Genomic DNA, 12675 nt, shown 5'->3' on the forward strand with positions numbered 1-12675 from the left:
AATGGATTACCTGGACCAAGGGGGGTGCCTTGGTATTTATAGGCAGCCAAGGGGTGGTTTGAAGACCCCTTGGCCGAGTGAGAATGCTTGGGTCGGCCTTGGAGGAGGCTGGGTCGGCCAATGGTCGAGTGAACATGGTGGTGAGGTTCACTCGGCCATTGGCCGAGTGAAGGCATTGGGCCGGCTGAGGTTCACTCGGCCATTGGCCGAGTGAACTGCTGGAAGGTTCACTCGGCCAATGGCCGAGTGAACTGCTGAGGCAGCAGGGAGGTTCACTCGGCCATTGGCCGAGTGAACTGCTGGAAGGTTCACTCGGCCAATGGTCGAGTGAACTGTCTCGGCGGCTGGAAGGTTCACTCGGCCATTGGCCGAGTGAACTGCTGGAAGGTTCACTCGGCCAATGGCCGAGTGAACTGCCCTGGTGGCTGAGGGGTTCACTCGGCCATTGGCCGAGTGAACTGCTGGAAGGTTCACTCGGCCAATGGCCGAGTGAACTGCCTTGGTGGCTGAGGGGTTCACTCGGCCATTGGCCGAGTGAACTACTGGAAGGTTCACTCGGCCAATGGCCGAGTGAACTGCCTTGGTGGCTGAGGGGTTCACTCGGCCATTGGCCGAGTGAACTGCTGGAAGGTTCACTCGGCCAATGGCCGAGTGAACTGCCTTGGTGGCTGAGGGGTTCACTCGGCCATTGGCCGAGTGAACTGTCCAATGGCCGAGTGAGCCATTTGACCCAGCCAATGGCCGGGTGAGCCGTTGACTCGGCCCGTGGCTGGGTTTTGACTTGGCCATTGGTTTGGGCCGGCCCCTGGTTGAGTGGGGGTTTCGCCGCCCAAGATCTCGTACCAGCCATGTGTGTCGAAGTGATGACCTTGATCCCGTTGGCCCTAGACGGGCCAACAACATTAGCCCCCCGAGTTTCCGGTCGAGCGTAGGTCGAGTGGAAACTCAAAATCTACGCTTTTGTGCGGATGCGGGACGAATGCTCTCGGGTTTGCATCATGAGGAATGGCCTTCGCGTGTCGCGAGGGATGACTTTTTATTTCGGGTTGATCGTGCGTGGCTCATTTTCTCGATGTACCAATGAGGGCGTGATCGGTTAGCACGGCTTTATTACTGTGTTGTGCGCGTCTTGTTTTCTCGACTTGCCAATGAGGGCATAATCGATTTGCGCGTCTTTTTTGTATTGTGCACGTCTTATTTTCTCGACCTACCAACGAAGGCATAATCGATTTGCGCGTCTTTTTTATATTGTGCGCGTCTTACTTTTCTCGATTTGCCAACGAAGGCATAATCGATTTGCACGTCTTCGTCGTTTAGTGCGCGTCTTACTTTTCTCGATTTGCCAACGAAGGCATAATCGATTAGCACGTCTTCGTCGTATGGTGCGCGTCTTATGTTCTCGATTTGCCAACGAAGGCATAATCGATTAGCACGTCTTTGTTGTATTGTGCGCGTCTTATGTTCTCGATTTGCCAACGAAGGCATAATCGATTTGCACGTCTTTGTCGTTTTGTGCGCGTCTTACTTTTCTCGATTTGCCACCGAAGGCATAATCGATTTGCACGTCTTCGTCGTTTAGTGCGCGTCTTACTTTTCTCGATTTGCCAACGAAGGCATAATCGATTAGCACGTCTTCGTCGTATGGTGCGCGTCTTATGTTCTCGATTTGCCAACGAAGGCATAATCGATTAGCACGTCTTTGTTGTATGGTGCGCGTCTTATGTTCTCGATTTGCCAACGAAGGCATAATCGATTAGCACGTCTTTGTTGTATTGTGCGCGTCTTATGTTCTCGATTTGCCAACGAAGGCATAATCGATTTGCACGTCTTTGTCGTTTTTGTGCGCGTCTTACTTTTCTCGATTTGCCAACGAAGGCATAATCGATTAGCACGTCTTTGTTGTATTGTGCGCGTCTTATGTTCTCGATTTGCCAACGAAGGCATAATCGATTTGCACGTCTTTGTCGTTTTTGTGCGCGTCTTACTTTTCTCGATTTGCCAACGAAGGCATAATCGATTAGCACCTCTTTGTTGTATTGTGCGCGTCTTATGTTCTCGATTTGCCAACGAAGGCATAATCGATTTGCACGTCTTCTTTGTTGTTTTTTTTTTTTTTTTTTTTTTTTTTTTTTTGAACGAGTGAGCTTTAGTTTCGTTGAGCATTGTTTCCCATTAGCCCCCCGAGTTTCTTGTGTACTCGTAGAGGAGACTAGAAATTATAATGCAACAAGGTGAAATGTAATCTAATTACCATACGGAAATAGTAAAAAATTACATCCCTGGGCCATTGGCCTTATTGAAATTCGAGATTGTCTTAAAACCAGAAATAAAATGACATAATGAGAAAAGGGGACGGGCTTAGCCCACGACATGCAGCTGTGAGCTCTCCGGTTGTTCAATCGCTGCCTGGTTCATGTCAATCACCGTCGCCGGACCCTTTCTTCCCCGCCGTGGACGGCCTTCGTGCACCGTGGCCGCCCCGACCGTTCTTAGGACATACTCTTTTAATTTCCCGACTTGAATCAGGGCCTCGATCTGACGCCTAAGATGATAGCACTCGGACGTCAGATGCCCGTGATCCTGGTGGTACTCACAGAACTTGTTCCGATCCCTCTTCGCGGGATCCTTCGCTAGAGGAGCCGGACTTCCTAGCTTGTCGCGGTGCAGAGCTAGGATCCGCTCTTGCGGAGTGTTCAGCGGGGTGTACGTCGATAACGCTTGGAAGTTATCAACGTGCGACGATCTCGGACCGGAGAGGGGGCGACCGTTAGGGGCACGGCCTCCCTTGCTCCTCTTGCTTTGAGGGTCGAGGCGATCTTCGTCCCGTTCTTCGCGGTGGCGACCACCTTGTCCTCCTGACTTCCGGCCATCGCGGCCATCGAGATAGTCCTCGATTCCCATATGTGTGCGGGCTCTCGTCATCAGCTCCGCCATGTCTCGCGGGACTTGCCCGACAATGGACTTGAGGAAGTCGCTCGTGCGAACTCCCTCGGTAATCGCCGTGATGGCGTCCCTGTCGTCGAAGCCCTCGACTTTGTGAGACTCCTCGGTGAAGCGGGCGAGGTATTGTCTCAACGTCTCATCTCTCCCCTGTCGAATGGAGAGGAGGTGGGTCTTCGATTTTTTTTGTGCCACAAGCGTGGCAAAGCGAGCGAGGAAAGCCTCTCGCAAGGCCCGGAAGGACGGGATGCTTCCAGGCCTCAAACTTTGGAACCACTCAAAGCCTGACCCTGTGAGGGTCAGGCTGAAGGCTTGGCAGAGGGTGGCGTCCGTCTGCCCTTGCATCGTCATCCACATCTCATAGTGTTGGACGTGGTAGTGGGGGTCCGTACGTCCATCATAGGGGGGAATGGACGGTAACTTAAAGTTTCCCACGCATGGCTGCGCGAGGACTTGTGCGGCGAAGGGAGAGTATGATTCCTCGATCCCTCCGTACGGCCTTTGCCTCCCTGATTCCCTCATCTCGATGATTTGGTTTTGGAGGCTCTGGATCATTGTGACCATATCAAGCCCGTTGGCAGGGCCGATCGTCGGGGCCACGGGAGTCACCGGTTGGCGTTCGTTGGACGCTTGGTCCACGACATTGGCCTGCGGCCGGCCGAGAGTTGCGGCGGGGAGCGCGCCCCTTCGAGAGTTTAGCCTTTGGCGGAGATCCTCCCCTCGGGAGTTTCTCTGCGCCGTCAAGCGCTCTCTAAGGTCCGCACTCGGTGCTGGGCGAGGTGAGGTCGCCCTTGGTCGGGCCGTCCGGCGGGCGCTTCGCCTGTCGGCTCCATCGTCGACCAGAGTCGCTCTCTCTTCGGCGAGGGGCCGTGTCCGGCCACCTCTTGAAACCGAGGGGGCGAGTCCCCGGGACTGTGATCGTGCCTGTTGTCGCGCCGGGCACAGAGGATCGGCCAACGCCCCGTTGGCCCTCTCGGATCGCGTTTGAGCGAGGCTAGGGGTGGCCCCGTCGGTCCTCGATTCCTCCACGTACTCGGGGTCGGAGTAATCTTGAGCAGATCGATCCTCGACGTCGTAGCCGAGGAGACCGGCGATGAGGGAGCTGTCAACGCCGGGACGGTCAAGGAGCTCCGCGAGCCGCCGGGCCGTGTCCTCTCGGAGCTCGGCCTCGGGGTCGTTCACCGGGTCTTGGGGCTGGCTCTCGCTATCGCGAGGTTGCCCTTCAAGACGGTGCGCGAGGTTTCGGAGAGCGTACCTCGAGCTCGTCGCTCGGGTACCCGCGGAGGTAGTGGGTAGATGACTCATCTCTCGAGAGTCGTGATTACAAATGGAGAAAACTGGTAGAGGGAATGCGTCGTCAAGGTCGAGAGATCCCCTCCTTCTAGCGCCAAAATGTTGTCGCTGTTTTTCGGACAACGATTTAGGAGTCGTAGACGGTTAGACCCAAGGCCGGACCAAGTGGTCTCGTCTCGACTCGAGCGTGTCGGGCTTGGTATTCCAAGCCGTCCCTTAGCTGTAGGTGGTCTCTGTCTCGTCCAAGCACCTGAAAAGTAAGCAAAGAAGGTGTGAACTACAAAGGGGAAACAGGGGGGGTGCCCCTGTTTACCTCTCCGACGCTCAACATTAGTGTGATTGAGGTGGAGTATAGAGGTTTTAGGGGTGTTTAGAGGCCAAAGCTTGAGAGAAACGAGCGAGGTACGAGTTCGGCAGCGTTTCAGTACTCAAGAATGGATTACCTGGACCAAGGGGGGTGCCTTGGTATTTATAGGCAGCCAAGGGGTGGTTTGAAGACCCCTTGGCCGAGTGAGAATGCTTGGGTGGGCCTTGGAGGAGGCTGGGTCGGCCAATGGTCGAGTGAACATGGTGGTGAGGTTCACTCGGCCATTGGCCGAGTGAAGGCATTGGGCCGGCTGAGGTTCACTTGGCCATTGGCCGAGTGAACTGCTGGAAGGTTCACTCGGCCAATGGCCGAGTGAACTGCTGAGGCAGCAGGGAGGTTCACTCGGCCATTGGCCGAGTGAACTGCTGGAAGGTTCACTCGGCCAATGGTCGAGTGAACTGTCTCGGCGGCTGGAAGGTTCACTCGGCCATTGGCCGAGTGAACTGCTGGAAGGTTCACTCGGCCAATGGCCGAGTGAACTGCCCTGGTGGCTGAGGGGTTCACTCGGCCATTGGCCGAGAGAACTGCTGGAAGGTTCACTCGGCCAATGGCCGAGTGAACTGCCTTGGTGGCTGAGGGGTTCACTCGGCCATTGGCCGAGTGAACTGCTGGAAGGTTCACTCGGCCAATGGCCGAGTGAACTGCCTTGGTGGCTGAGGGGTTCACTCGGCCATTGGCCGAGTGAACTGCTGGAAGGTTCACTCGGCCAATGGCCGAGTGAACTGCCTTGGTGGCTGAGGGGTTCACTCGGCCATTGGCCGAGTGAACTGTCCAATGGCCGAGTGAGCCATTTGACCCAGCCAATGGCCGGGTGAGCCGTTGACTCGGCCCGTGGCTGGGTTTTGACTTGGCCATTGGTTTGGGCCGGCCCCTGGTTGAGTGGGGGTTTCGCCGCCCAAGATCTCGTACCAGCCATGTGTGTCGAAGTGATGACCTTGATCCCGTTGGCCCTAGACGGGCCAACAACAGGCCAGTTCATTTATTCACACTCCAAGGAACAAAGCATGAGGTGACATACATTGCATTTCAGCAATCTTGTACATGAATTCCATATCTATGAGAACTTCACAAAGTTACTCATGACAGACTCACAACTTAGTACTTCACCAATAGGCCTTGTTCGGAATCACATAGTGAGTCCGAACTTTGACTTTCTCAAATGAGAATACTAAGGTGTGAAATGGCATGTCTCATTTCAGGATTAAGGTAAGCATGATGCAATTCATACATAGTGACGTCGAGACATAAGAGGTTAAATGGTTTGTTCTTATATTGTCTCTAGAAGTGCACTGGTCAATTCAGTACCTTCGGAAGATACCTAGAAGAACTATAGAGTCCCCAACTCTCAATGCCTCATAACCAGACATCATAGATTCTTCTAACAATCATACTGAGGTCAATAGTCCTTTGACCCTAAGATTGCGAATATATCGTTTTAAGCAAACTACGAAGAGTTTGTTCATGCAAATCTACATTTGTCTCTTCGTAAGTTGTTAAGTTTGTTTATGGACTAAAAGACTAAGGTTTTATCATAAAGCTTCAAACAAAGAAAGAATGAATGAACGTTTCAACTTTATTAATAATGAATAAGCAGTTACAAGCAAGAGTCTTCGTAAGACTATATGACATCAAATGTACATAAATAGATACTACTACTCTTCTTGTGGGCACCATTGACAACAATAAGGGCCGATCTTCAGAACGCAGACGAAGAAGCGTCACCAAGGCGGGAATGGCGGATGCCCCGTGAGGCCGACATATGCTTGATGCGTGGTCAAACCTTTAGCGTTTATCCCCGAGCAGTCGAAGCCCTCCGGTGCGGCAGAGCCTTCCGCCAGGTGCCACTCCGTCTTCGAGACCTCGGGATGAGCACGCCTTTGCAAAATGCAGAAGTGCAGTCGCCTTCCAAGCTGGCCGAGACGGAAGCCATGATCTTCCCCTAATAGGTCACGATTACACAATCGTCGCCCTACTAGTCACCGTCGAGTCCCATGGACTCCAGATTGATGATATTATCAAGCAAAAAGCCATCGAAGAAAGACTAGGGCGTGACTTCACCAAAAGATCAACAAGCTGCGACACGCCGGTCTTCCTCTACACAAATGCACGCCCTACTTGCGCGTGCATATCCCCTTTGCTCCGGGGCTAGAGCGACGGACGCAAGCGCGTTCGCCTCGCCCACGTTGAGCTACGCCTCATATCCGCTTGGATCCTCCTCCACGTGTCGATCACACACTCGTGTCGAGAGAGATGGAAAAGCACTCGCCTCCTATCCTGATGGAACTCACAATATTTAGATCTATCGCGAGTCGTGGGATCTTTGCTTATTGGAGCCGGGGGAGTGAACTTGTCACGTGCCAAAGCCAGGATCCGCTCTGGCGGCGTGTTTAATGGCGTGAACGACGAGTAGCCCTTAAAGTCTTCTGCAAGTCGCGGCTTTTCGGGCATCGGAGGTCGGCTATTAGAAGTTTGACCCCCTCTGTTTCGTCTTTTACGGGAGTGGCCTTGCTCGTTGCTAGGCTCGTCTCGGCGGTGAGGGCTTTGATTATTGCCCTTGCGGCCATCGAGGTAATCTTCGACTCCCATGAAGGTCTTGGCTCGAGTCATTAACTCGGCCATAGTAGAAGGGACACGGCCGGAGATGGACTTAAGGAAGTCACTTGTGCGCAAGCCTTCAATGATGGCAGTGATTGCGTCTTTGTCATCAAAGCGGTCGACCTTGTTCGATTCTTCAGTGAATCGGGCTAGGTATCGTCTAAGAGACTCGCCATTCTCTTGCCTGATTGACCATAGGTACATCTTGGTCTTCTTTTGGACCATAGATGTAGCGAAGCGTGCTAGGAACATGTCCTTCAGGTCTTTGAACGATCGGATGCTTCCCGACCTTAAGTTCTTGAACCACTCGAAGCCAGGTCCGGCGAGGGTAAGACTAAAAGCTTGGCACATGGCGCCAGGAGCGACACCCTGCATCATCATCCAGGTTTCATAGTGCTGGATATGGTAAGCGGGATCCGCTTTTCCATCGTAGAGAGAGAGGTTTGGGAGTTTGAAATTTCCCGTGCATACCTCGGCCAATATCTGAGCCGTGAAAGGTGAGGAACTCTCCTCAACAAACCCATAGGTGTTGTCGGTCGTTTTCGGAAAACCCGAGACGCCAAGAAGGCACGTCGCTCAAAGGGCCGATGGTCAGGCCGGAGGTCCTGAAGAGCGGCAAGTCTTCAAGCCCTCGCCCAAACTCTTGACTCCTTGAGTCGAGCCTAGCCCCTCGAGTCGAGACTTGAGTCGGCTCCCCGAGTTGAGCCTCGCTCCTCGAGTTGAGACTTCATTCAGTCTCCTTGAGTCGAGCTGCGCTCCTCGAGTTGAGCCTTGAGTCAGTCTCCTCGAGTCGAGCTTTGCTCCTCGAGTCGAGCCTTGAGTCAGTCTCCTTGAGTCGAGCTTCGCTCCTCGAGTCGAGTCGTTCTCCTCAAGTGGAAACCATCATATTTCACGTGGCAAGAATGGTATTCGAAGACCCCTAAAGGCCCACAAGAGTCCGGCAAGACGAGCCATTCGCCGCGCGCACAGCACGCTGCATCGGCCAGCCATGCAGCAAGCCGCGCGCCGCGCCAGGAAGGCAGCGCGCCGCGCCAAGACGCAACCGCGCCGCGCGCTCCATGCGCCACGGATCCTGCGCCGCGTTCCGTGACCCGCGCGCCGCGCCAGACAACCCGGGCGCCGCGCCCCCTGCGCCGCGCGCCGCGCACCGCGTGTTGTGCGCCGCGCGCTCCGTGCGCCTCCAATTGATGCCGCGCCCGTTCCTAGTCCCACATGGATGAAAAAGAAGCCTTCTAAGGCCCCCAAACACCTATAAATACCCCTCTCATTGAGGGGATAGCGATCCCATTCATTCTCAAGGAACTTGAGTCTTCTCCCTGCTTCTCTGGATGCCATCCTTGGCCTGAAGCAGATTCTCCTCGATTTCTCGTTCTCAGAGAGTCTGAAGCGCTTTCCGGGGACTCCCGAGTGCCGCCTCTCTTGATCGAACGATTAATCTTGAGCCCACGAGTGCTCTAACGGTTTTCGACTGAAAATCGCCTACGCGTCTAGCACCCTAGACGCGTCCACCATTTCTGACAAGAAATCGCCTACGCGTCCGGCATTTCCAACTAGGAATCGCCTACGCGTCCGGAATCTCCGCCACAACAAGGAACTCTTGACTTAGAGTCTGCCACGTCTCCAAAAGAGAGAAAACACACATTCTCTCTCGCATACGCGATCTCCGAAGTTCTGAGACGTCGCCGAGGACTCCTCCGCGCCTCGTCTCCTTCGTTGAGCACGCCTCTCCACCAAGGCTCTGCGCCTCATACTGCGTCTTACACGCTTGATCTACGTTCTGACCTGATCCCACACACGGGTACGTAGGCAGCCGACAACCAAGGCACGGTTACTTCTCCTCCTCACCCCCTACCTCTCCCGAGAGGCGGGTTGATCGGAGAAAAACCTAGCTCGAGACTATCGAGTTCACACTTTTGGCCCGGGTGAGATTACTTGGTCCGGCCTTGGATCGAACCGCCCGAGGTTTTAAATAGTTGTTCATTTTCGTGTGACAACAATAGGCACTTCCACCTATTCCATGTTCTCGGAGATCTCGTACTTCATTTCGAAGATTGTGGACCATTGTGATCACATCGAGATCAGTAGTCGGAGTAACTCCCTGTTCGGGAGGAGTCACCTGTCGTCTTTCATTTGACCCTTGACCCGTGCGGCGGTTCCCATTAGCTGGGGTTGCTACGGGGATGTTTCGCTTAGAGCTTAGTCGCTCTCTTAGGTCATCGCCACGCTCAATGCGTTGAGCAGTGAGGTGATCCCTAAGATCAGGGCTGGTCGTACGGAGGCGCAGGCTTCGTTTGCGACGGCGCGCTCTCCGCGTGCCCTGACTTTCCGCAACATTCTCCCTTGGACCTAGTCGGTCGAGGGCTGAGCATCGGGAATTCCCCTCTTGAGAAGCTGCCGCAGCGTCACCTATCCAGGGTAAGGGATTCGATGGACCGGCGTCAAACACGGTGGGGAGTTCCCCGTCCTTCGTGAGAGAAGTCTCGATATCCTCCAACTCACCAGTACCCTCGTAATCAGGGTCGCGGTCGTGGCTTTCCTCGTTGAGGTTCTCAGGGTCCCCGTTGGGGATCACCGTGTCATGCACAGGTTGCTTCGCAGCCAGTCGGCTGTGGTACCTTGCGTTCCTCGCCTTTAGACGGCGGATACTCTCCTCCAACTCCATGATGCGGTTGTCCCTGCTATCAGGAGATGGAGACGGTGAGCGGGTCGAGCTCTCTTCGTGGAGCGGCTCTTCGTCACCATGCGCTCGGGAGCGCAAGAAGTACTTTTTGGTCCCCGTGATGTTATCGGGGTTTTTAACGCCCTCAGAACGTACGGCTGCTTGACTACTCATATTTTCTCAAGTTCGAGAAAGTTGAGTTTGTAGAAGAAAAGAAGAAGATGAATAGAAGGGATTTCGGGGTGAACAGGTCGGGAAGTCCCCTCCTTCTAGCGCCAAAATGTTGTCGCACGAAAATGAACAACTATTTAAAACCTCGGGCGGTTCGATCCAAGGCCGGACCAAGTGATCGCACCCAGGCCAATAGTGTGAACTCGAAAGTCTCGAGCTAGATTCTCTCCGATCAACCCGCCTCTCAGGAGAGGTAGGGGGTGAGGAGGAGGAGTGACCGTGCCTTGGGTGTCGGCTGCCTACACACCCGTGTGTGGGATCAGGTCAGAACGTAGTTCAAGCGTGTAAGACGCAGTATGAGGCGCGGAGCCTTGGTGGAGAAGCGTACTCGACGAAAGAGACGGGCGCGGAGGAGTCCTCAGCGGCGTCTCAGAACTTCGGAGATCGCGTACGCGTCTAGCGTGTTAGACGCGCAGGAGGACTCTAGTCGAGAACCCTAGGGGCGTGCTTGAGCACTAGGGGGCATTCGGTCAGAGGGAGCAACGTCCGAGAAGTCCCCGAGAGTGCTTCAGAACCTCTGAGAACGAGAAATCGAGGAGAATCCGCTTCAGGCCAAGGATGGCATCTAGAGAAGCAGAGAGAAGTCTCAAGTTCCTTGAGAATGAATGGGATGGCTTTCCCCTCAATGAGAGGGGGTATTTATAGGTGTTTGAGGGCCTTAGAAGGTCCCTTTTTCGTCCATGTGGGACTAGGGGCGGCGCGCGCGCCATCAATTGGAGGCGCACGGTGCGCGCGGCGCAGGGGGCGCAGCGCACAGGTCACCGGGCGTGGCGCGGGATGCGCGGAGCAGGACGCGCGGCGCGGGATGCGCGGTGCATGGAGCGCGCGGCGCGCTGCTTGCTGTGCCTGGTCGGCCGTCGCGACGTGCTGCGCGCGCGGTTTCCCCGAGGGGTGCCCGGTGCATGGGCCGTCTTGTCGGACTCTTGTGTGGTCCTTAGGGGTCTTAGATACCATGTTTGCCACGCGAAATATAAACGTCTCTACTTGAGGAGAGTGGCTCGACTCGAGGAGACTGACTCAAGGCTCGACTCGAGGAGCGAAGCTCGACTCGAGGAGACTGACTCAAGGCTCAACTCGAGGAGCGAAGCTCGACTTGAGGAGACTGAATGAAGTCTCAACTCAATGAGCGAGGCTCAACTCGGGGAGCCGACTCAAGTCTCACCTCGAGGGGCTAGGCTCGACTCAAGGAGTCAAGAGTTTGGGCGAGGGCTTGAAGACTTGCCGCTCTTCAGGACCTCCGGCCTGACCATCGGCCCTTTGAGCGACGTGCCTTCTTGGCATCTCGGGTTTTCCGAAAACGACCGACAACACCCACAACCACATCCGAGACCTCGGGGAGATGTTCACGATCCTGCGGCGCTACAAAATGAAGCTCAATCCCAGCAAGAGCGCTTTCGGGGTTGAGTCTGGAAAATTCATGGGCTACGTGGTGAGCCGCTGTGGGATTGAGGCTAAGCCAGAAAAAATCAAGGCGATCTTTGAAATGAGGTCGCCACAGAAGGTTAAAGAAGTACAGAGTTTGACGGGAAAAATCGCCGCCCTAACGTGATTCGTGTCCAAGGCCACCGACAGGTGGCAACCATTCTTTAAGGCAGTGAAAAAGACTGACGGGTTCTTGTGGGCGGAGGAGTGCGAGAAGGTGTTCCGCGAAATGAAGACCTACTTCACCTCCCCTCAATTCCTTGCAAAACCAAAAGACGGTGAGACCTTATACGTCTATCTCGCAGTTTCTGACAGGGCCGTGAGTGCGGTCCTGATACGTGAGGAAGACAAGGTCCAATGGCCAGTTTACTACGTTAGCAAGGCGCTCCTCGACGCCGAAATTCGATACCCAGAAATCAAAAGATTGTCCCTCGCCCTTGTCATGAGCGCGAGAAAATTGCGCCCTCACTTTCAAGCACATCCGATCGTGGTGCGCACGGGACATCCCATCGAAAAGGCTCTACAAAAAGGGACCTCGTCACGATTGGCCATATGGTCTCAAGAGCTGGGAGAGTACGGGGTTGAGTTTCAACCGAGAACCGCTATCAAAGGCCAGGCCCTCGCAGACTTTGTGGCGGAATTCACCGACACGCCCTCAATAGATGGAGACAAGGAAGACAAGGAGAACGACCACGACGAGTTGTCGAAGAAAAGGACCAATGACCCGATAGGGCCGGTCTGGGACTTGCACGTGGACGGCGCATCAAATACCCGGGGGGCTGGCGTCGGCGTTGTACTCACGAATCCCCATAGGGAAAAATTGAGGTACGCTTTGCGGTTCGAGTTCAAGGCCTCCAACAAGGAGGCGGAGTACGAAGCTCTGATCGTTTGATTGGTGTTGGCAAACAAGCTAGAAATCCAGAACCTGCGCATCCATTGCGACTCACAACTAATTATGAACCAGGTGAAGGGCGACTACGCAACCAAGGAGCCGAGCATGATCGCATATCTATCCAATACTCAGAAGAACCTGGAAGCCCTGTCATGGTTCGAGATAGTCCAAGTTCCCCGTGAGGCGAACATCGAGGCCCATGCCCTAGCGCGCCTTGCGTCAGGGATAGACAAAGAGGGAGAAGGCAATGTCCCGATAGAAGTGTTGACCCGACCC

The 12675-nt window shown here is 54.6% G+C and overlaps 1 protein-coding gene across 1 annotated transcript; it reads left to right on the plus strand.

The window, feature by feature from the left end:
* The first annotated feature begins 11451 nt into the window (after nt 1-11451).
* LOC149407933 (uncharacterized) lies at nt 11452-12399 on the plus strand. Its single transcript, XM_089622679.1, has 3 exons — nt 11452-11586; nt 11677-11859; nt 12025-12399. Exons 1-3 carry the CDS (start codon nt 11452-11454, stop codon nt 12397-12399), a joined length of 693 nt encoding a protein of 230 aa, XP_089478805.1.
* Nucleotides 12400-12675: the final 276 nt, after the last annotated feature.

The sequence above is a fragment of the Urtica dioica genome, chromosome 1 (assembly GCF_054948205.1).
Source record: "Urtica dioica subsp. dioica isolate 48M chromosome 1, U.dioica_male_clone48M_v1_H2, whole genome shotgun sequence".
In the NCBI taxonomy this organism is placed as follows: domain Eukaryota; kingdom Viridiplantae; phylum Streptophyta; class Magnoliopsida; order Rosales; family Urticaceae; genus Urtica; species Urtica dioica.